A 23,896-nucleotide genomic window follows, 5' to 3' on the forward strand; every position below is an offset into this window, starting at 1 on the left:
CACACTCCAAAGACTGTAGGCACCGACCAATACCACTCCAAGAACTGAGACTATCTGCTTTAGCATCGGCTACCCTCAACTGTGCTCAAATGTGCCCAAAAACACCACTAAGGTTTAAACTGGGAAAAAACCATGGTATCACCTTTATCCCAGTAATTATGCAACTTTGTGTGTTGCAATGATGCCCATTGCATTGGACTGTTATCTGGAGATTTTATAGTCAGTCTGGTAGTGGGTGATGGGGAATGTGAGGGAGACAACTCCCCCCTGATCCACCCCAGAAAAGAGTGGGGAAATAATCTGAACACGAAGAGTAATCTAATGAACTCCTAACACCCAGCACCCACTACCATGGGATACAGAGGATTGGGATGGACAGTACTAACTGGGGGATTACTCTTCCCGTTGGACTGATCCGGAACAGCATTGCTCCAATCAAGGAGTCAAAGAAGAGAACGTAGTCCAGGGCTATGACAGCTCGCCTAACAATAAACTTTGATCGGCCTCTAGTCGATGTGCTCTTACAAAAATAATGGTAACATTCGGCTTGGTTCTAGAAAGAGCAGGAATGAGCTGGCAACATGTTTGCAGCACTGTTGTATCAATTTGTAGATGGGGTTTAGCCATTCGGTGACACTGTATATAAAACAGTTTTGTTTTAAGATACTTGCCTAGGTGATGAGTAACTTTAACGATAAATGGTCAATGTTTTCTAGGGGAACCCCGCTAGGGGTCAGGCGATTGCAGTGGCCGTCAGTTAGCTTCTTGCCAGTTGGGATGGGATGACAATAACAGTATTGTGACATTTGGTAGCAGCGGTATTGTGACAGGTATTTAAGTGGGAGATTACTACAGGCCCCAATCTGCCAACATGGTACTTTCCTCTCTGTCACACTGTGGTGGAATGATAATGAGAAATCATACGGTATAAAGTGAATGTGTTCCAGTGTAATCAGAGACTGTACGTGTAACTACCAGTGACGGCCGAAGGCAGAGTCTGACCAGACAGCCAGACAAGCGCTAATAGGCTATTGAGACACTGCCAGGATTGATTGAAGAGGCAGTTTACTCAAAATGTGAAAACCCCCAATTATTATCAGTGAAAATGGGAGTTTTAACTGGCGATAGGATTTTTTATTTTTTTATTTTTACTTACATGAAAGGTTTACAGCCAGCGATAACAATGCTATTTTTTTTATATTGTGATAAGCGCCAATAAAAAATTCTTACATATCATCACAAAGGGGCTGTTCATGATAAATAAATAGCCCCCTATATACATTATTTGAATTGAATTTAAAAACACAAATAATCAATAAATATTTTTTTAAATATAGTTCATGATTTAGCAATGCAAACATTCCAATCAATTAGAGTGTTTATATTATTTTGTATTGCAATTTCATGCAAAGTCCACTATGTGTGGTCATTTTACATGCTGGTGTAAAACCCCAATGTGGTCAACTGTAAATAGCCTGGTGTGTTTTCTTTTTCCTTTTTGTGAAGTTTGGGGTGTTTCTACACCTCACACTCATTTTACACTTCCTGATAGTGGTTCAAACAAAACAACTGAATATACAATTTTTGGTTATAAAAAATTGTTTACTGTTAAGCCACTTATGTCAGGTGCTGGCCTGTGTTCCCCCATGTCCCTGCCCTCCCCTGATGTCAGTCACTACTACAGTAGTGGCTAGTTCCCCTTTGTGTTAAGGACTTTCTGATGTCATTACACTACACCTACCATAGGACCAGCATTTTCCCTTATTGTTTTGTCATAACTGCTAATTGAGGTGGGACAGGGCCCTGGGTGAGATCCCTGGGAAATTCCAAAACAAATTCCAAAACATTCCCCAAACAGCTTGAGAATAACACTGAAATTGATGTCTTGCGGTAGTTGTAGATTGGGGGGGGGTGGCGAATGTAATTTTTGTCCTGGTCTCCAGTTGGTCAATAACCGGCTAATTAATACAAACCAATTCATTTTATTACTCTATTTATTCAGAAGATGACCTGGCACCCATCATTTTCACCAACTGCATACATGCCGAGTGCCACATCTCCAGCAATTGAATTCCCCCCTATGATAGAAAAGGAGAATGTTTATTAATTGAGGAACACCATGTACAATAAAAGGAAAGATTCCACATGTCAATATGCTCAAATAGACGTTGGGCAAACAGAATTCCACCATGCGTAGTCATTTATAAAACTGCCGGCCAGCTCTGGTGTTCTGGAAACCTTTATATGAGGGCTGATCGATGCTTCCCACAGCACCGTAACCATGCAAACAGCAGAAAAAGAGTCCAATAAGGAAATGGATGGTCACAGTTGAGTACTATTGACAATATCTTTTTTTTCCTGTGATATTTCATTTGGACATGGGTTAAGATCTTGAAATTCCTTGGAGTCTGTTCTCTCCTCGAGTCCATTTCTCTTTGCCATCAGCTCACTGATCTCCAGGAATGTCTTGCCCTTGGTTTCAGGGACAAAAAAATATATGAAGAAGAATGTAGCTAAACAGATGGCAGCGAAAAGGACGAAACAGTACGGTCCTAATCCATTCTGCAAGGGAACAGGAAAAATCATTGTCAAGATGAATATTAACACAAGCTAACAGCACATGTGCTGGAAAGACACTTAGGGGTAAAGTTACTAAATTGTATTTGAAAAAGAGGAGATGTTGCCTATAGCAACCAATCAGATTCTAGTTATCATTTTGTAGAATGTACTAAATAAATGATAACTAGAATCTGGTTGCTATAGGCAACATCTCCACTTTTTCAAACCCGCAGTTTAGTAAATTTATTTTCCTTATACTAATATAAGGGAAATAAAACTGCATACATTATCCAAACCTATTAGGAGAAAATTATATACACTATAAACTTACTATGTGCTTTTGGTATATGTATGTTTGGATTATGTGTATGCTATGTGTATCTGAGTGTAATATAACACATTTTGTTGTATCAGTGTGACAGCAGCCTCACATCACTACTCTGTGCTGGTGGGGACCCTGCTCCATCCACTATCTAATTCTCAGTCTGTTGCTTTTTGCTTCATCCGTTCCCCTCTTAACATCTTGACACTGGCTGAGTCACATGCAGCCCTGTCCTCACTCACACAAGATCAGCACAGTCACCTACTGCTGTTGTGAATATTCTGATAATCATACAAACATATCCTTACATAACTTAACTCATTTCAAAGTGTTCCATGATAGAACATATAACTATTACCAAGGACAAAAAACACACCAGAAAACAAGAATCACCTAACACAATAAACTTGTTTTGTTTCAAATTGAAACCTATGCATTAGAACGAATAAGGAATATTTTACCCCCTACTAATAAATAAATCATTCTGCAAATTTTAAAGTTAAGTTGTATTTTTTGTAAGATTGCTGGTAGCTGTAGTTCAGTCACGGCAGCCTATACCAGCCACTCACCCTGAGGAATTCAAAGATGAGCCCAACAATGAAGTTTGACAACCAGTGTACACTGCCAGCCACCATAAAGGCTGCGGGACGGGAGGCTTGACGAAACATCTCAGTGGTGATCACGTAGGGTATAGGGCCTGAAGACATAGAGAGAGAAAAATAGTTTATAACCACAGTTTATATAAAAGTTAGAGATATTCAAAAATTTCAAACCGGTTCAAAATGGTTTGAAATTAGATTAAATTTTACCGGTTTGATGGCCAAGAACATGTAGTACATTCACCATTCATCACACCCACTAGCTGGATCTGCTAGTAACTCCTACAGCATCTAATAAGTGATTAAACCTGAGGATCTATCTTGTATTTTTAGACATTATTTATGATGCATTCATTATAGTTGTCTTGAGTAGAAGAATAATGTTGTTGGTTTTTTTTGTTTATGTGTAAATATCCAGAGGGCTTGTGAATTGTAGATGCCATTACAGGTCAGGTGTGTAGGAGTACAAAAGTTAATATCATACAAAACAAAAAGACAGTTGCTGTCAGCACTTATCATTAATACTGCATATCTGGTATCTGGTTCATATTTTGCTCAAATCATTTAAGCCTGCATCTCAGCATCAAAGTTAATTTCATAGCAAAATTTACTTTGTGTTTTTCAATCTCTCGATGTTCCTACGAAGATTTTTGGATGTCGCCCAGGTGAATGTGGTCTTTTCAGGCTGGGGGTGTGTGTAGTGTTATGTTTCATATTCCCTTATAGAAGATTAACAAAATAATTCATGTGGCATAAGCGTACGGTGCCTCTACTTGAGATCATGCAAAAGTCAGGTGGATTGGGCAGAAGTGCAGAAAGTGTGTTCTACCGTTAGAAAAATACACCCAAAAAATCTTGGAATTATGGCAAGCTTTCACACCCCAAGACTATAACTGTTTATTAGATGACTGAAGAAATAGGACAGTAATGATAGCACAAATAGGAGGACATTCCTGTCTATCAGAGAATCTCTCCCTCTACTCTTCTATCTCCTTGTTCACACTCCTCTCTCTCACTCACAATAATTTAGCTGATAGTTCCCAAACACACCTTTCCCAAAATCCCATCCACTTACTGGGTCCTATGGCATGGCCAATGACATAGACGATGACACAGGCAATGCTAAGGTAGGGCATCCAGTGCACAGTTGTCTGAAAGGAAATAAGTTCAGATTAACACAAGTAAATTCCGTAGATAAGTACATTTATGAACTTCCCTGGTGGCAATGAACTTAAGAACACAAAAACATGTAACTACTAACACAAGTAAAAACATGAAGTGTATTCCACACCCATTGTAATAAAACTATTATAATGAACATACGTCCGCTACAGAACGTGAATCAACGCTCACAGTGACACGTATGTTTACATTTTTTTAGATCAGGGGTGTGCAACCTCTGGGTCCAGATCCCAAGGGGGTATGGTTTAGGGGTCTTCTGATTGTCAGATATGCAATGCATTTTATTGGGACCCTTTGGGGTGAAAAGAAAACATGGCATACTGACACTTGGGGATATATTTACTAAACTGTGGGTTTAAAAAAGTGGAGATGTTGGCTATAGCAGCCAATCAGATTCTAGTTATCATTTTTATTTAGTACATTCTATAAAATGACATCTAGAATCTGATTGGTTGCTATAGGCAACATTTCCTCTTTTTCAAACCCGCAGTTTAGTAAATATACCCCTTGGAGTTCTAGAACAAATTCATACAAACATTTGTCGGTCCCAGATAAAAACAAAAAGCTGCCACTATTGAACTTGACCCTGTTTGTTATGCTACCTCCACCCTATTCATCACCAATAAGTTATATGCATCACATCCCATAGGACCAGTGTTACCTAACCTGTGACACTCCAGGTGTTGTGAAACTACAAGTCCCAGCATGCTTTGCCAATATAGCAGCTTATTGCTGTAAAGGTATGCTGGGACTTGTAGTTTCACCTGGAGTGTCACAGGTTAGCCAACACTGCCATAGACCAATACAAGAAATAGATATAGTCTACCAGTAATTTAAAGGATATTTGATTTTTTTAATGTAAGCTGGCATACATAATGCAGAAAGGTGATGTGAAAACGGTGGGCAGCCTGTCCTCTCTGCAATTCTGCCATGCCAGGCAGAGAGCGAGATGGCCTTTCCCCAAATCCAAGCTTTTACCTAAAAAATAACTAATAAGGAATACAAAGCCATTCACAGAGAACAGTAAAACGTTTAATACCCATAGACAGACACTTAAACAAAGCACAAGAGAACATTTCTGTGGAATTTACAGAGCCCGAGTGTTCCAAAGGATAAAATATGTGTCTACCTGGTAAACAAGTGCGATGGTTAACACAACACAAGCTGCGCAACAAGTCCCAAAGCCGAGGAGCAGGAGTAGCCGTCTACCCCAGGAGTCCACAATGAAAATCTGAAGAAAGAGTGGTGGAAGGGAGAACATACATTTATAATATCTGTACACACATAAACCTGGAGAGCAGATATCTGAACCAGAATAAAATGATTGTACACACTAGAGCAGGCCTGTCCAACCTGCGGCCCTCCAGATGTTGTGAAACTACAAGTCCCAGCATGCCTTTCCAGCTATCAACTGGTTGTCTACTGGCAAAGGATGCTGGGACTTGTAGTTTCACAACACCTGGAGGGTCGCAGGTTGGACAAGCCTGCACTAGAGTAAATATTAAGAGAGGGACACAGGTACTTCCCCTTGCTATTGCCAACTTGAGATGGCGAAATACTTGCCTACTTTTAAATTCTCTCCTCCAGGTGATCCTGCAGGAGAGGTCATGTGACCACTGCAGGAGTGGGACATGGTGACCATGGCCCCGCCCCCTGCATTTAATAACAGGGGGTGGGGCTTGATGATGCAATTGCATACTTAACCCCACCTCCTCAACAATCTGGGAAGATGCCTACTCTTCTGGGAAGACTCCTCAAAATTCGTGAGCCTCCCGATAATTCCAGGAGAGCAGGCAAGTATGCTATAAGAGGACAGCGGCAGTACTTGTACCAACCGCTGTCCGTGGTAAATAGGCTTCTCCATACTTTGGGTCAGGTGATACCCTTCTTTAAAACCATGTTTAAACATAAATGGAAACTATACACAATTTTGATGCTTGATTCCATTTAATTAAAATGTAAAAACATACAGGAACAAAAGGTTACATTAGTGGTTACAAATGTCACTGGGTCCATAACATGACACAGGACTTATAGCACTGGGGTACCCGCTCTTATATACAGCCCTGATATCATCATGAGGATAATACCATTGTTTTCTAAATCTCTTTTGATTTTTACTTTCCTCTTCAGGACTATAACAAGCAGCGCATCATCTGTATTTTTGAAGAAATATGAACTTGCCTGTTTGCACAGATCTATACTACACATATATCTAAAAGTTTATATACACTAACTTCTATTACATACCTCTCGACAGTGCGTATATTCTAAGTGAAAAATGGGGGTGGCCTAGTGGGAAACAGCCATGGCATAGGTATACCGGGCGTGCTGTGATGGATCAGTAGAGCTAAGTAACTTGTCTCAAAATTCCCATTGGGAATGTGGTGAGTTGTGCTTTTAACTAGCTGAGTGCACGTAATTCTTCTTTGTACTTCTGACTTTATCAGCACTCTCTATCTTCCTCCTGTGTCCATGAATACAATTGTAGCTTGTAGTATCTCTTTCCTGATAGGACACATCGACTTTCAGATATTTTTAATCCAAGCAGACTCTTGGTGCTTTAACATGTATAATATTTGAGAATTATGATCTTATAAAGAACAAGAGACATGGTACAATAAAAAATATACCTTTTGTTAGCCCTGGATTCTGAGGGCCAGTACTGGATGCTGCTATGTATCATTAATGAATATGTTGCAGGATTAGAGGTTCTACTGCAGCCCTGTCATGTCATTGGCACAGAAACTTATCCATTGGGCGCTATTTATCAAATGACAAACCTTGTTCTCTATCACTGACCAGTACAATACTCTGATTACACACATAGGACTTACCGCAACCACAGTCATCACAACATTGACAGCTCCCGTTGCTACAGTTACATACTGAACTGTTTCATCTGGAACTCCGGCCGTCCGGTATATAGTGTCTGCATAGTAATAAACCTGTAGATGAATAAAGATCGAAATAATACACGTCTTCAAATAGGAGTTCAAATGCATATTACAGGTTGGTGGCACAGTGGTTAGGGTTCCAACCTGGGCCCTATCTGTCTATGATCTCCTTGGGTTTACGTGGGTTTCCTCCCACAGTACAATAACATAACTGGTAGGTTAATCGGCTTCTAAAAAAATTGACCCTAGTATATAAAGTGTGTGGTAGGGAATTAGTCTGTAAGCTCCAATGGGGCCGTGTAATATGATTGGTGCTATATAAATAAAATAATAATAATAATTCATTGGCACTGATCCAAAGCCTGTTACATGGGATAACAATACTGGAAAGGGTCTTGCAAAGATGAGTGTGAGATATATTAGAGCGGAAGGACAGATGTATCACTTATGGTCATTTCTGGTTTATTTATTTAACAAAGTGATGTTTAGCTTGTACTGGGTGAAGAATTTGCCTGTGTGCTAAACCTTCATTATTGTATATATTCCATGTATGAATACTTTTAAATATTAGCATTTTATGATAAAACAAGTGTTTTACAGAAAAGGCTAAGATGCCAAACTAGGCAAAATCCTATGGTTACAAGCCACGGAAAATCAGGGCATACTCCTGGCTGATGTTGGTCAGGCCTCAACTTGAGGACTCAATTTTCCTACTAATCCTACAGAACAGGAATAATTATATACTATTCTGTGCTGGACATACGACCATCAACGGTCTTTTCCCTAAAGCAGTTGTCACTAAAAGGCTTAACGGCTGATATCATGACTTCCTTTACCTTCGTACCTTTATTTAACAATAACCTTAAATAACTGACAGGAGACCTGAGTGTGGCAAATTTAAATATTTTATTTAAATATAGTGGTGGAGAAGAGAGCAGTCAGTCCAACGTCTGCCAGGCAAAACCCAACTACCCCAGCATTAACCATTGGGACCTCATCAACTGGGGAACAACCAATCAAATCCTTGGGTTCAAGTGGGGGACAACCAATCACACTCTTGGAGCACAAATCTATCTTAGCGGCACACTGCGTCCCGGGCTTGCAGAACCTGCCCATCCTCTGGGCTAGACGGAAAGCAACCACAGGGGCGGTACCTGTACCGAGACTATAGCCGATTCACTCGAAGAGAGGCAGGTGCAGTGTGCCCACTACCGTAATGTGCGCCCAAACCACTGGCTGTCGACTGTACTGCATTTTCCGGCAACTCTCCATTCAGGATCACAAGCAGTCGTGCTAGCACGCCAATAACTGAGCACTAACACAATACGCATCTATTCCTGTATCCGTGCTACCAAGTACCGACAACCAGGGAGGGTGGGTGGGCAACGTCCAGAACTGCAAAGACTGATTAATTCTCCGCCCATCCCACTTATAAACCCTGTCTACCCCTCCCCTATGACACCAGATGGGCGTACTCCCATAGTTAACTATTAAACTCCAGAGATTAATCCAGTTTGAAGATACATCCTCAGCTTTTAAATTGCCTTCAGGCTTATTTCAGCCCTCAGTTCTTATTCTGCCGACTCCTTGTCCCGGCCCAGACTCCATGTAAATTCTGTGACGACCTCAAAGAAGAAATGTCTGATTTATATGTGTACAGTAACTTATATGGGAATATTTTGCTTTATGCTATATAAAGCCCAAGAAGTGAGGCACTATGTAGGAAAACAAATGAATCTGTAAAGATGATTTATAAATGCTGCAATTCAGATTGTATCAGGTGAAAGTGACACTCACATGTCCTATGTATACTAATAGGGGCTCTAACTACTAAATTTTAAATACAGTAATTATAAAATTGCTATAACTCTTCTGGACAGCATAACATGTTTGTCAGTTAGCAATGTGTTATCCCTATTGGTTGATACAGGACACAACCTGTATTGAAGCATGTTTAAATGTATTGACATTTTTACAGATCAGTTTTTGGTTTCACTACTTAAGATCACTTTATTTAAGTTAATATTGCTAGTTTTATGTTATAATGCAATTTGAGGTGTTTCCTTTGATTTGGGGGTTAAATAGTTTTTTTTATGTACAGAGAACATGCCATCTCTACATGCTTACATTTATATATATCACAGCAGCTTCTGCATTACCCCACCATACACAACAACAGCACCACTGTCGCCTCTATTGTCATAACCATGAAAATGTCACTGTCTCCCTTACCTGTCCTAGTCATCTTTGCTCATTCTGTACAGATCTGCAGTGTATTTCCTTGCTATTTAAATAATTTATAATAATAATAACTATAATGGTGGAAGCCTAGTTAACGGTGCCTATTACTAAGTAATAAAAGTTCCAGCTCACGGCATTTATCCCCGACAACTGCTGTCCCATGTTCATGACAATAATAGCGATCAGCTGCCAGCGAAGCGGACGGAAAGAACACAGGTTTCTGACAGACAGACGTCCCTCCGCTTTCTCTGATTGGTCTTCTTGATACATTTCCTTTATTTCGTTGTCCACGTCTTCCCAGCCTCTCAAGCGCTGCAGAGCTTTGGGGAAGAAAATAAACAGTAGCTTTAGATATCCAGTAGCATGAACCTCCATAGTGATATCTACCTAACCCCATCAGCCATTCCCAAAAGCCAGATAAAATGCTGGGATGCCTAAGAACCCTGAGGACAGGTGCTGCAGTACCACTTTTGGACAGCAGGGTGCTCCCTAGCTCATCTCTGCAGATTGCGACATAGTTTGAGGTTTCCGCATATATCACATACCCTATTTAAACAAAATTTATTTTTCACATTATTGTCTATAAATGAGTAGTAAATCATGTGCCTGATTCATTAAGGATCTTAACTTAAGAAACTCTACGGAAAAAACGTTAATACGGTAATTTTCACGTTGGATTTCCAGCTGACTATTACCGTAATATTGTTTTTTACCGCGGTGCAGAAACTAAACAATGGAATACGCCCTATTGTGTGAATGGGTTTATTTGTTACATGTGAATGCTATTAATTTATTGCTGGGCTGTTTTGTGGGGAGGGAAATAGTTTTTTTTTATATTAAATGTGTATGCTATTAATTCAATGTCAGGGCTAGTTGGGAGAAACAGTTCTATTATTACTTTTGTATACTATTAAGAGTAGGCAAGTATGCTCCCCACGCGTACTGCGAATGACATAAATTGCAGCTTTGCTGTGCAGGGGGCAGGGATGCGATGTCTTATATCACATAACCTTGCTATACCCTAACTGTATCTCTGCATTCTACATTTTCTGCATTCTGCATGCAGGCCTTCAGCAACGCACCTTTCTTAGCTTTTTCCTCCTTTCCCTTTTGCAGCAACGTGTATCTTGGGCTCTCAGGAAAGAAAGGCAGGAAAATCAGCTCGAGCACAGCAGGGATTCCAGTGAGTGCTAGCAGTATGGGCCAACCTGCAAAGTACATTAACAGGTAAACGATAAGTGTCAATTAAAGTGTCAGTAAAGGTAGATAAAAGTAAATATTCTGATATGTTGTACAGGAGGGTACAGTGTATTGCTGTGCAATTTGTTACATGTTAGAACAGCTGCGGTTATCTGTTAATATCAGAAACAAACCAGAAGTTGCTTTCACTGCATGCTGTCATATTTATGTGAAAGTCCATCCCACATCCACTGTTGCAATCATTAAATTGATAGACCTGTGAGCTTCAATATATGTTACAGCAAACAATATTTTTTGCTTAATTTCTCTGCCTTTCTGTGAACTATTTACAATATTATATACTTTACTGCTTGTATGCAGTCAGATAAATAACTATTACAGCTGCCGGTCGGGTGAGACTGAGATTGTAAAACTAAACTGAGTCAATATAAAACACCTGTTTATCACCTTCACGTATATATAACATGCCTTATGTATGGGGGAAGATTTAATTCACAAAGGGGCACATTTATCATGTATCGGACAAAACGAGAAATACTTATCAATCCTTATCGCATGGATAAGGACTGATGTATTTCTCAAATTTATTAAAAATGGAACCCAGAAACAGCAGTTCCAAAAAACTGCTGTTTCTGTGATAAAAAAAAACCATACTCACCACTGCCTCTTCCTTCGCGCTGTCTCCGAATCTCCTCCTCTTCGGTGCACTTTCTCTTCTTCATGCTACTGCGCATGTGCCGTCCGGAGAGCTTGAGGTTGTGACAGGGAGGGATCACAAGATCACTCCCTGCGCATGCGCTGTCCAGCTCTGCTCTCCAGAGCAGAGCTGGACATAACGAAGAACAGAAGTTTTACCAGCATTTCGGATGATGTACGCCAGCTTCAGCTGGTACATTAACACAACAAGTTCCCGAAAAAAACATTTTTTCGGGACTTGTTAGATTGCGGCCAGGAGCAGTCACCATTCTGTTGAATGGTGACTGCTCGCAAAAACGATCAGGAGTGCAAAGCAGCAGATGTCAATGATATCTGCTGCGATGCACCTTTAATAAATTTGCGGAGAGCACATCCTGGCCTAATTTACACGGTAAGTGCACGATAGTGCACTACCGTGCTTTCTTAAATATACCCCAATGTGTCTACAGAACAGTCCACAGAGACACATAGCGCCTAGAGTGAGTGTAGATTCCTCACCGTAATTGCCGGCAACGTGCACAGTCATACATCGAGGTGATGTCCTGCGGTACCTCTCGGACAATTAAATCTCCCCATGGAGTTTTAAACAATATGCTTTCAATTGTTTTGTACTGTAGTTCTCCTTTATATTATGCCTTAGTAAGCTAGCACAGGATACATATATTAATAATGCTATCCTTATATTAGTGTATCCCACCAGTTGTATTTCCAAGAATGAAACGGATTCCAAAGATCTGTGCCATGAGGATACCAACAGTGATCAACAGTTGGGGCATCACACCAATAGCTCCACGAAGATTTTTAGGAGACATCTCACCAAGGTACATAGGAACAACATTGGAGGAGAGACCTATGAAAGAAACATTAACTCAGAACTTGTGGTTATATTAAGGTAATGGTGGGTATTCTGTAAACACAGAGTAATACTGAAACAGACTTAAATCAAGAAAGAAACTAAATTAAAAATTAAAATTGTCTTAAACATTGATTACTCATGTTACGCAAAAGCTTCTCAATTACTCAAAAGCTTCTCAGTTACTCAAAAGTTTCTCAGTTACTCAGTTACTCAAAAGCTTCTCACTCAGTTACTCAAAAGTTTCTCAGTTACTCAAAAGCTTCTCATTCCATTACTCAAAAGCTTCTCAGTTCTTCAAAAGCTTCTCAGTTACTCAGTTTCTCAAAAGCTTCTCAGTTTCTCAAAAGCTTCTCAGTTCCTCAGTTACCCAAAAGCTTCTCAGTTACTCAGTTACCCAAAAGCTTCTCAGTTACTCAGTTTTTCAAAAGCTTCTCAGTTCCTCAAAAGCTTCTCAGTTACCCAAAAGCTTCTCAGTTACCCAAAAGCTTCTCAGTTCCTCAGTTACTCAAAAGCTTCTCAGTTCCTCAGTTACCCAAAATCTTTTCAGTTACTTAGTTAGTCAAAAGCTTCTCAGTTACACAGTTACTCAAAACATCCAACAAAATAGAAATTAAATAGTATATTTTCATTATTAATAATATGATGTCACTGACATAAAATAACATAAACATTTTTAATGTATTTTTAAATAAATGTTTTCAAGAATTGGGAAAAAAAATATTACTTAAAGTCACAGTTTTTAATCTAGATCTATATGTAACTATATGGATTATTTTTTACATTGCTTTAATATTTAAGCATGTTTAACTTCACTTTCAGCCGCGTACAGAACACCCCACAGACGGTATATTGTGTGTTAGATTCGGTATATTGTGTGTTAGATTTTTTTTACCTGCACAAATTCCTATCACCAACCGACAGACAATGATGACCTCAAAAGATTTGGCCAGGACACTGGTCCCCATTAAAATAGCTGGAACAATGGAGAAGATGTTGTTCAGCAGCAAAGTGCCTTTTCTGGGGATACAGAGATCATGTCCATGTGACACCTATATCATTGTTTACATGAGACAGTCGGCTATTGTTTGCTCCTTCCGTCAAAGTCACCTTTACTTCCTTTTGGATGTCAACTACAGTAAAACCATACTGTTTCTACAATTCATCTTAATGTTAGAGTATCAGAGAGCATTCCAGGAAAATAAACAAGTAATAGATTGCATTGGCAAATATTGGGAGCGTCCTTGACTCCCGTTAAACTGCAACAGATAGAACTTCTACGCAATGTCTCCTTGTAGTGCCCTCCCCACAGCTTTCTAGATGATCCCCTATTAGTATGATGTCCACACCCCAGTGTGGCGAGTTCTCACAGCCCAAGCAATATTTTCCCATGATGGTTGAAGATATCACCATAGATTGCTCTTCGGCACAACCCATGGAATGAGGCCCACTTAGCCACAAGACAAGGAGGTATATTTACTAAACTGCGGGTTTGAAAAAGTGGAGATGTTGCCTATAGCAACCAATCAGATTCTAGCTGTCATTTTGTAGAATGTAGTAAATAAATGATAATTAGAATCTGATTGGTTTCTATAGGCAACATCTCCACTTTTTCAAACCCGCAGTTTAGTAAATATACCCCAAGATGTTTTGCTGTTTTCACTGTCTTGACTAGAGAATTGGTTCATTCTGCAAAGACAGTTTTGCAATCCCTCCCACAACCAAGGCAGAGTGCCCTTGTCCCCACTTTTGTTTAATATAGCCCTTCATCCCCAATTCAAGATATTGTAGTCAGTGGCGGATCCAGAGGGGGGGCGATCGGGGCAATCGCACCCCCCTAGCAGGGGCTTGCTGCCGATGGCTGCACATTATGTGCAGGTCCGTTCTGCAGTGACAGTGTGCTGCCCGAATGCTCTGATTGTGTTTTAAACACAATCAGAGCATTCGGGCAGCACACTGTCACTGCAGAACGGACCTGCACCTAGTGTGCAGTCGCCAGCAGCCTCAGAAGGCAGAAAGGGGGCAGGGCCTAAATTGCCCCCCCTAAATCGCCCCCGGTACACCAATTATCTAGATCCGCCCCTGATTGTAGTCTTGGCATGAGCTTAAAGGTATCAGTGTAGGCAACACTGAAATCAAAATCACGACTGATTCCTGATGTACATGGTCTACTTGATTTTGTTCCTGCCACACTACAGCTTTGTATCAACGTGATGAGAGTGATATTGTCAGTGTGCCCATGTTGGTCAAGCCACCTGCCTGCCTGGGCTGTGGTCGCCACTGATTGGTGAAGGCAGGAGACTTCAGAAGGGGACTAGTAATGTTAAACCCAATTGTTTGGCTCTTATACTGGATTGCAGCAGTGTAAGCTTGTCTCACTAGATCATAATGTCATACTTGCCTACTTTCGTCAAGTTCTGTCTTGGAGAGGGGCGTGACTGGAGGGCGGGAGGGGGCGGGCGCGGCCAAACTCGTAATTTTGGGCCGCCCCGCGACGGAAAACGCCGTTTTGTCGCGGGGGAGGGGCCAAAATTATGCGAATCACCGTGAATCGAGTCATTGTGGGAAGGCAGCTACGGGATGCGGGAGACTTGCCTGCTCTCCCGGGAGTCCGTGACAACACGAATTTCGGGAGTCTCCTGGACATTCCGGGAGAGTTGGCAAGTATGCATAAGGTAGGTAGGTGTACTCTAGAGGGAATTAGGGTACCGTAAGTGTGAATATAACCCAATCTCTAGACATGATCACAGTTATATTGTATCTTAAGCACACATTTATAAATCTTAACTGATGCAGCATACAAGAGAAGAGCAGATACAGATTATTTACTAATTTAGCACATAGAACAATGAAAGTAGCACTTTGCAGGTAGGACACGACACATAAAGCAATTTAAAGGCAAGGATTATCCATGTCCCTGCATTATTCCTCACACCTTATAACCCGATGAAGTACTGTTCCCCTTACCTGCCAATTTTAGTGACCAGAGGTCCAACCAATAATGACCCAAAGAATCCGCCCAGTGGATACAAGGAGACAGTCAGAGACCAGAGCACAGTCTCTAAGCTGACACTAAGGCTGGCGCCGTAACGTTCAGTGTATGTTTCATTGTAAAACGTTTTCATGAACTACAAAGAATTAAAACATGCAGAAAAGTTATATAAAATGTATACATATTTATAGTGCAAAAAGTATTTTCCTGTGGTAGGTTTCATCCAAAAGAGAAAAATATAAATCTCTATTAACTATAGAACTATTTTCTGTGGCCACTGGGTGGTGCTGTTGTTCTGTACAATGCTGCGCCATTAACACCACCTAAAGGTTTTAAACCAGTTAACTTTGAGAAAGTACAGTATTTAATAGGTACTTTCAATTATAACTATAGGTATCCAATAAAAAATGTTGCCGAAATCAATAGAGACCTTTCTTTATTTGAACAACTAAGCACAAATCAGACTAAACCCTATCATTCAATTTCTAAATTCTACAAAATTATTCTTGAACAATCATATAATTCTCTACCACATTTCACAAAAGCATGGGAAAAAAATATGGGACATAAGATTGAAGAAACTAAGTGGCATAAAATGTTTGAAACATAACAGGCTAGTTCATCGAATACCAGTATAATTGAAATTCAATATAAATTACTTTTTAGATAGTACATATGATCTGATACCAAAATGAAAATGAAAATTGGAACATGAAATTTGTGTTAGAGATGTCTCAAAGATATTGGAAATACGTTTTACATATGGTGGGATTGTATATTATTGAAACCCTTTTGGGAAAATGTTTTAAATCTATCTAAAATAATTCTGGGAGAAGATATTTCTAATAACCCGCTAAAATTATAATATCCATACACTGGCAATCCTCCTCTCCTCCAACCATCTCAGAATGGGGCAATAAAATTGATTTATTTATGGATATAGATGATATTAATTCTATAATAAATGAAAATTAAGGGCTAGATTTACTAAGCTGCGGGTTTGAAAAAGTGGGGATGTTGCCTATAGCAACCAATCAGATTCTAGCTTTCATTTATTTAGTACTTTCTACAAAATGACAGCTAAAATCTGATTGGTTGCTATAGGCAACATTCCCACTTTTTCAAACCCGCAGCTTAGTAAATCTAGCCCTAAGACTCTTTTCAAAACACTTGAGGGTAAATGTATCAAGCTGAGAGTTTTCCAGCGGGTTTGAAAAGTGGAGATGTTGCCTATAGCAACCAATCAGATTCTAGCTATCATTTTGTAGAATGTACTAAATAAATGATAGCTAGAATCTGATTGGTTTTTCAAACCCACCAGAAAACTCTCAGCTTGATACATTTACCCCCTGGTTTCAATGGTTAAAATTCAAAGAATCTGCATTTCACATTGTAATATTTAATATTTGGAAAAAAAAAACGTTTAAAAATTAAAGCTATATATAATATAGATTTTTTTTAAAATTAGATATTAAGCTATTTCTATCATTATAAATACTCTCAGTATATCATTTTAATAAGATTACCCCCACCTCTCCCCAAACTTTCCTTATGTTCTTCCCTTTTGTTTGTCTTTATACTTTATTATATCATATCAATAATATTTTTAATGTTAAATATAAATGTTTTTGTTTGCGCTTTATAATATTAATAGTAATTAAATTTATATATTGATGTTAAAAGCTTTGCTGTTGTGAAAACTAATAAAGACAAATTGAAATAAAACTATAAGTATCCCTGAGTTAAAATAAATAAGTAGAGAGAAAAAAAATGGTGTTCCTGCACCAGTGTATTTATAATTTTACCATTCCCCAATCTCATAACTATAATTAAACCGATATACACTATTTATCCTAGTCTATACTTATGTTAGACCAGTGGTTACGTTTATTCAACAATAAATTGCTATGTGGCTGGTAGTCAAACTTTTATATATTAATAAATTCTAGCCCTTTATATTCATATAAATCATATAGTCTCCAAATGGATTATTTGTTCATGTATTTTCCTATTAGAAATTCATGGCAACTCATCGATGCCACTAGTGTATCAGTATGTTCAGTGGCGCACGCAGGGGGGGTTTCTGAGTCTCCAGTAACCCCCCCCCTGCGCTAACTAAGTGGCCACTGTCCTATACAGCAGCCGCGGCGCTGTCAAAGAAGCGTCCGCGGCGGTGCTGTATTGTATACAGCACAGCGGACGCTTCTTAGACAGCGCCGCGGCTGCTGTATAGGACCCGCGCATGCGCAGCAGCTCTCTCTCTGTTTTTTTTATTTTTTATTGGGGGTCGGCAAGGGGAACCCCCCCCCCCTCCCCCCCGACAATCCTCCGTGCGCCCCTGATGTTGTATAGCTTTAAACTAAAATAATAAACACTATCACCTAGGCCTGTATTAATAATATATCCACTGTTCAGCGCACTCCACAGTAGCTTGTTGTTGTTGTTGATGAAATGTTAATCAGTCTCTCTATTAATAGCTAACTTATCAGTCCTTGCCAGCTTTGTGGCTATGTGAGTTTGATTCCCGACCATGGCCTTATCTATGTGGAGTTTATATGTCCTCTGTGTGTGCGTGGTGCTCTGGTTTCCTCCCATAGTCACCAAAAAACATATTGGTAGGTTAATTGTCTGCTGCAAGATTAACCCTGTGTGTGTGCGTGTGTCTTTGTATGCTTGGGAATTTAGGATGCAATCTAATAAATAAAATATGATGCCCTGTTGTATTATATTTTGTGTATCCTTCTCTTTAGCATCTTAAATTCTAGATTCTAAAAAGTTTGTAAAGCCCTGTTGTAGACATCATACTGCTTAAAGGAGCAGCATATCCAGAGGGGATGGACATGTATCCCTAGACTCCCCACCAAACTTACAAACTTTCCAGGCTTATGGGCAGCTGCAGAGTAGTTTTCTCTATGTGGGTTTTTCAACGTACTCTTAGGTGATGGAAACCAGACTTTGGCTTATACTTTCGATGGAAGAAAGGAAGAAAGTATTTGCAAATCGTAGCAGTTTGTGAAGACTGCATTGTCTGAAATTAACTCGTGCTAGGTAGATGGTCATGCTGTAATTTAGACTGCCGTGTTCTTGCTATCATGCCTCACTATAATTTATGCATGAATCTGGGCTAAGTGGTTAGCACTTCTGCCTTACAGCATTGGGGACATGAGTTCAATTCCTGACCATGGCCTTATCCGTGAGGGGTTTGTATGTTTTCCCCGTGTTTGTGTGGGTTTCCTCCGGGTGCTCCGGTTTCCTCCCACACTCCAAAAACATACTGGTAGGTTAATTGGCTGCTAACAAATTGACCCTAGTCTGTGTGTGTGTGTGTGTTTGGGAATTTAATCTGTAAGCTCCAATGGGGCAGGGACTGATGTGAATGAGTTCTCTGTACAGCGCTGCGGAATTAGTGGCGCTATATAAATGATGATGATGATAATGCCCTGCATTTAATAAATGTTCTCCCAGGTTTCAGTGTGACTTAGCACATAGTTACACTGCTGATATATCTCTCATATGCATCCTGATATAGAAATCTCTAAATAATATTTACAACCCACTTGCAAAATACTATCAGAACAATTATTTTTGCTCACTATTTAATGTTGACTAAATTATGTTATCTTAGAGACATTGTCATTTGAGGCATAATATATGAACACAAATTAAAAATCACATATATGTACGTGACCAGTAACTGCAACATCCAGTGTTGTACTTACAGTAGTAGGAGAGTTTATTGAAGCCACATTGTATCCATACTGGAAAGATGACCCAATGGTGGACACTAAAGTCACTAGGACGAGTGTTGTCGTCAGCCGCTGTAACCAGTGAGAGTAAAAAGTGTTGTCACAAACAGAACAATAATCCTAATATATTGATAGCCTTTTCTGTGTCACTAGAGCTGGTCTACATGACTTATTATATATGCCGGGGCCAGAAAGTGATTATTTATTCTATATGTTCACCTCTTGCCAACAGCTGCCGGTTACAGGAGTGTTTATGGCTATTTACCCGGAAATCCCACAGACAAGAAAATAAATGTGCTTTTTTTTCTGTTGTTATACACAATAGCAACAATAGAATCTCTGTCTACCTCCCAATCAGATACAGCTCTGTAGATGAATTTCCTTCTCCTCTTCACTTTTAGACAATGCAAATTCAATAGCATTATTCCAAAAGACATTCTAAAAAGCTGTATGTTTATTGGGCTTTTTATGGGGGGGAAGGGTGGTACACAGTAGTTTTGTATAAGTGGTTAATCATACTTGCCATGTTTTGTGTGTTGACCTCAGGCAGATCGGGGAGAGGTGAACATGTGGGGGTTGGGCTCGACGAATCGCGTAATGACACAATGCGTCACTAAGCCCCGCCCCCACCTACTACACTAATGAAGTGGACAGGATCCGGGAGGTTGCTCTGCTCTCTCGGGAATCCAGGAGGACTCCTAGAAATTCGGAAGTCACCCGGACATTCCGGGAGAGTAGGCAGCTATGTGATTAATTGGCTTTTGCAGTCTCCTAGAAAGGTGTGAAAATGAAACTGAACGTAAGCAAGCACCAATATTTGAGTATTTAATCCATATTTGCAGCAATTTCATTATCATCATAATTATTTTATTTATATGGCACCATAGTAAACCATATAAAAATTTAAAAAGGCACATATAGAACAAAGTAAACATTACAAAGAGGATGAGGAGATAGGAGGTAGATAGGGCCATACTGAGAGTTAAAATTCAAAAGTATAATGGAAGTAAATGGAGACAACAGAAGTGGAGAGGAAGAGCTAGGTAGAGCGAGAGGTGGGGGCTGTTTAGGATGGGGCTGGGGCAGGCGCAGGCTGGCAGATGTCAGCCCGGGGGTCATTGATGACGCGGCCGCATCACGTGCCTGTGCGGCCGCATCACACATGCATCACATTTATCGCTGGTAAAAACCGGCGATATTGCTTCCGGGGGTGATTCTGAGCGGCCCAGGGGGCCGATGCCCCCCTGCCCAGCCCGCCCCTGGGCTGGGGAGCAAATGTAGATAATAATGGTGGAGGGAAAGTAGTGGAAAGGGACAGTGGACCGTGAGGAGGGATTTGTTCTAAGATGGGGCGGGGTGCCCTTGAAATATTCGTGGTTGGGGTCGAAAATGGTTGGGTGGGCCAGGGAGTTCCAAATGTGGGGAGCAGTTCGGTCAAAGTCCTGAAGGCAGTTAGTGTGAGGTGGTGACAGGTGATGAAGGGAGACAAAGGTCATTGACAGAACATGCTGAGCAAGTAAGGGAGTATTTCTTGTCAAGGTCAGAGATGTAGGCACTAAAGAGTAATATTATACTCATTACACTTTATAAATATTACACTTTATAAGTGAGGGTAAGCAACTTGAATTGTATTCTAGAGTAAAAGGGGGCCAATAGAGGGCTTTGGAGAGGCACAGCGGAAAAGGAACTTTGGCAGGGGAAGATTAGTTGCAACGCCGCATTTAGGACAAATTTCAGAGGGGACAGACGTTTGTCAGGCTGGCCAGTAAGGTGAAGGTTGCAATAATCAAGGCAGGAGATGATAAGAGCATGGATGATGGTCTTGTTGGCATCCAGATAGAGGAAAAGCCAAATCTTGGCAGTGTTGCGAAGGTGGAGACATCAGGATTGGGTGAGAAACTGGATGTAGGAAGTGAAATTAAGATTACGGACACTGATGACCCCCAGTCAGCGTGTGATGAGAACAGGGGAGAGGGCGACACTTTCAACCTTAAGGAAGAGAGGAGGAGGGGATGTGACACTGGGCAGTGGATGATAAGCTCAGTTTTGGATATGTTGAGCTTGAGGTAGCACATAGCTATATAGCGAATGGCATAGAGGCAGTCGGACACACAGGAGAGGAGAGAGGGAGAGAGGTAAGGAAAGGATATTGGAGGCCAAAGGAGCGGATGAGTTGATCAAGAGAGAAGGTGTAAAGAGAGATAAGTAATGGGCCAAGAACAGAGCCTTGGGGAACCCCAAAAGATAGTTGGAGAAAAGGGATCAGGCACCAGAGGAAAAGACACTGAAGGAACGATCAGAGAGATAGGAGGTAATCCAGGAAAGGACAGTGCGATGAGGACAGAGGGAGTGAAGGGTGATGAGGAGGAGAGGATGGTCAACTGTGTCAAAAGTGGCAGAGAGTTCAAGGAGCAAGAACAGGGAGATCTGGCCCTTCGACTTGGCCAAGATTATATCATTAGTCACCTTGGTGAGGGCAGTATAGATGGAGATGGAAGAATGATGTAAGGAATCAAGGAGATAGCAAACAGTAAGAAAGTGTGTTACACAGTTGTAGACTAGGCATTCAAGAAGTTTGGAAAGGAATGGGAGTACAGATATGAGTGGTAGCTGGAGAGCGATGGTTTCTTGACAATGGGAGTGATAAGCATTTGTTTGTAGGTGGAAGGGAAGATGCCAGTAGAGAGGGACAGGTTGAACATGTGGGCTTGGTGACTGCAAGTGTTAGAAGAGAGAGTGAAGGAGACAAAGGGGAGCAGAGTCGAGAGAACAGGTTGAGGGGGAAGAGGAGGGGATGAATGAGAGGACCTCATAGTCAGTGACAGGAAGGTAGGTGGACAGGGTGACAGAGAGCTTTGAAATGGGCTGGGGTGAAGGAAGGTAGAGCCTGTAAGGAGAAGGTGTCATGTACTTGGGAGTGAACAAGTGACAAAGAGACAGAATTGACAAAGAAAAAAGTGTAGTTTATCTGGACTAATGAACAAGAGGATGCTCTGCAAGCAGCAAAACAAGTTATTAGAGTACATCATGCTTTAGGCCCACTCCAACCTGCTCAACCAGTTACGTTAAATGTCAATATAACAGGACATGGGATTTCATGGGGTTTATGGCAGAAATCCTCACAAAGTGGTGCAAGAAAAGGTCCATTCAGATCTTGGGCCAAACAGTTTTCGGCGGCCCAGAGAAGATATTCTCAGCTGGAAAAACAATTGTTAGCAGCCTACACAGCATTGGCACATGTTGAAATTACAAACAAGCAACAGCCTGTAACAGTAAGAACTGAATTACCCATGGCAGGGTGGGTGAGACACGAAGGACTGTGAGTGAGAACTGCAGTAGCCAAGAAGTCCACCTAGCGGAAGTGAAAGTGGTCTCTCAGTGTGAAAGCTGGATTGTCTTCACAAGAACCAATAGAAATTAGCCTGCAATTAGCTGGAAAGGTCTCATTTTGAGCCCCAGAGAAAGAAATTCCTCCTCTACAGATAGGAGGTGGAGCAGTAGATGAAGCCCCTCTTTGAGCATTGTTGTCAGAAGATTTGACAACTGCAGCTTGGTTTACTGATGGCTCCACCAGTTCTAACACAGAAAGGAAGAACATGGACTGCAGCTATAGATCAACCTACAACAGAGACCATCCTGCATCAAACAGGAGATGATGGATCCAGCCAGTATGCTATACTCAAAGTCATACACATGGTGCTGGAAGAGACCCAAGGTGCTGTGATACTCTACACGGACATCTGGGCTCTATACAAAGGAGTTACCACTTGGATGTCTACATGGCACCAAGACAACGGAACAGTCAGAGTAAAAGCGATATGGGGAGGACCCGAAATTTGGACACATATTTTATGTAAGCAGAGTAGTAACCATCCTTATTCCTATTCATTGTTCCTTAACTTGCACCTCCAGCCAATTGAGCCTAATAAAAGATGTTGTTATTTATTTTTGACCAAAGCTATAAGTGATCGTTGGCAGTGGTGCTTATTGTAACAAATGCACCTATACAATGTTTTGTAGACTTTGTAGACTGTACAATTATTATAAGTACTATTTATGCTTTTGCATTTGCAATTTCTGGAAAATCTCACCTTACAACATTACCTTTTTCAGTTTATAACAGATGCTCTATCCCCATTTCTTTCTGTTTGGTTTACAACTACTGTTACACATGTTTGGTTAATGGATGTTAAAGAAATCCCAACAACTTTTGAACCGCTCTGCATTCACTTACCCCTTTCCTCTCCGCAGGCTTCTCATGTTCTCCTTCTTCTGCCATTAGAGCCGCAGCCACTCACTCACCTGGGACCAACTCTGTGCAAATGGAGAAAGTGACAAGAGACTTTGTTCTGAACTTTGGCCATGTTATCAATTCAAGCGAAATGAAGTGTTTTGTATTTTTTTTTTTTATCCCTGGGGACTCTGCCAAAAACTCACTATGGCCGACAGGACAACATACAAATGAGGCTAAGTAATTTGCTTGGTGGGGAGTAATATCTTTCTGTATCATTATGTTTATTAAGCAGCTGAAAGGATCATTTGATCATTTAAGCAAATCAATACACAAGGTAATAATGATCTTAAATAGGATTAAATCTCAACAAGTGTT

At 40.6% G+C, this 23,896-nt stretch overlaps 1 protein-coding gene across 1 annotated transcript; it reads right to left on the reverse strand.

Moving 5' to 3' along the window:
* Window positions 1-1,976: 1,976 nt before the first annotated feature.
* Window positions 1,977-23,618, reverse strand: SLC2A5 (solute carrier family 2 member 5). Its single transcript, XM_075190761.1, has 12 exons — window positions 23,522-23,618; window positions 19,261-19,359; window positions 15,517-15,677; window positions 13,445-13,569; window positions 12,394-12,546; window positions 10,883-11,008; window positions 9,933-10,120; window positions 7,500-7,610; window positions 5,792-5,893; window positions 4,556-4,631; window positions 3,451-3,578; window positions 1,977-2,562 (listed from the first exon to the last, which is right to left on the reverse strand). The coding sequence occupies exons 1-12, from the start codon at window positions 23,564-23,566 to the stop codon at window positions 2,323-2,325; spliced, it is 1,554 nt and encodes a 517-aa protein (XP_075046862.1). The 5' UTR covers window positions 23,567-23,618; the 3' UTR covers window positions 1,977-2,322.
* Between the last annotated feature and the right edge of the window lie 278 nt (window positions 23,619-23,896).

This window comes from Mixophyes fleayi, chromosome 11 (assembly GCF_038048845.1).
Source record: "Mixophyes fleayi isolate aMixFle1 chromosome 11, aMixFle1.hap1, whole genome shotgun sequence".
In the NCBI taxonomy this organism is placed as follows: domain Eukaryota; kingdom Metazoa; phylum Chordata; class Amphibia; order Anura; family Limnodynastidae; genus Mixophyes; species Mixophyes fleayi.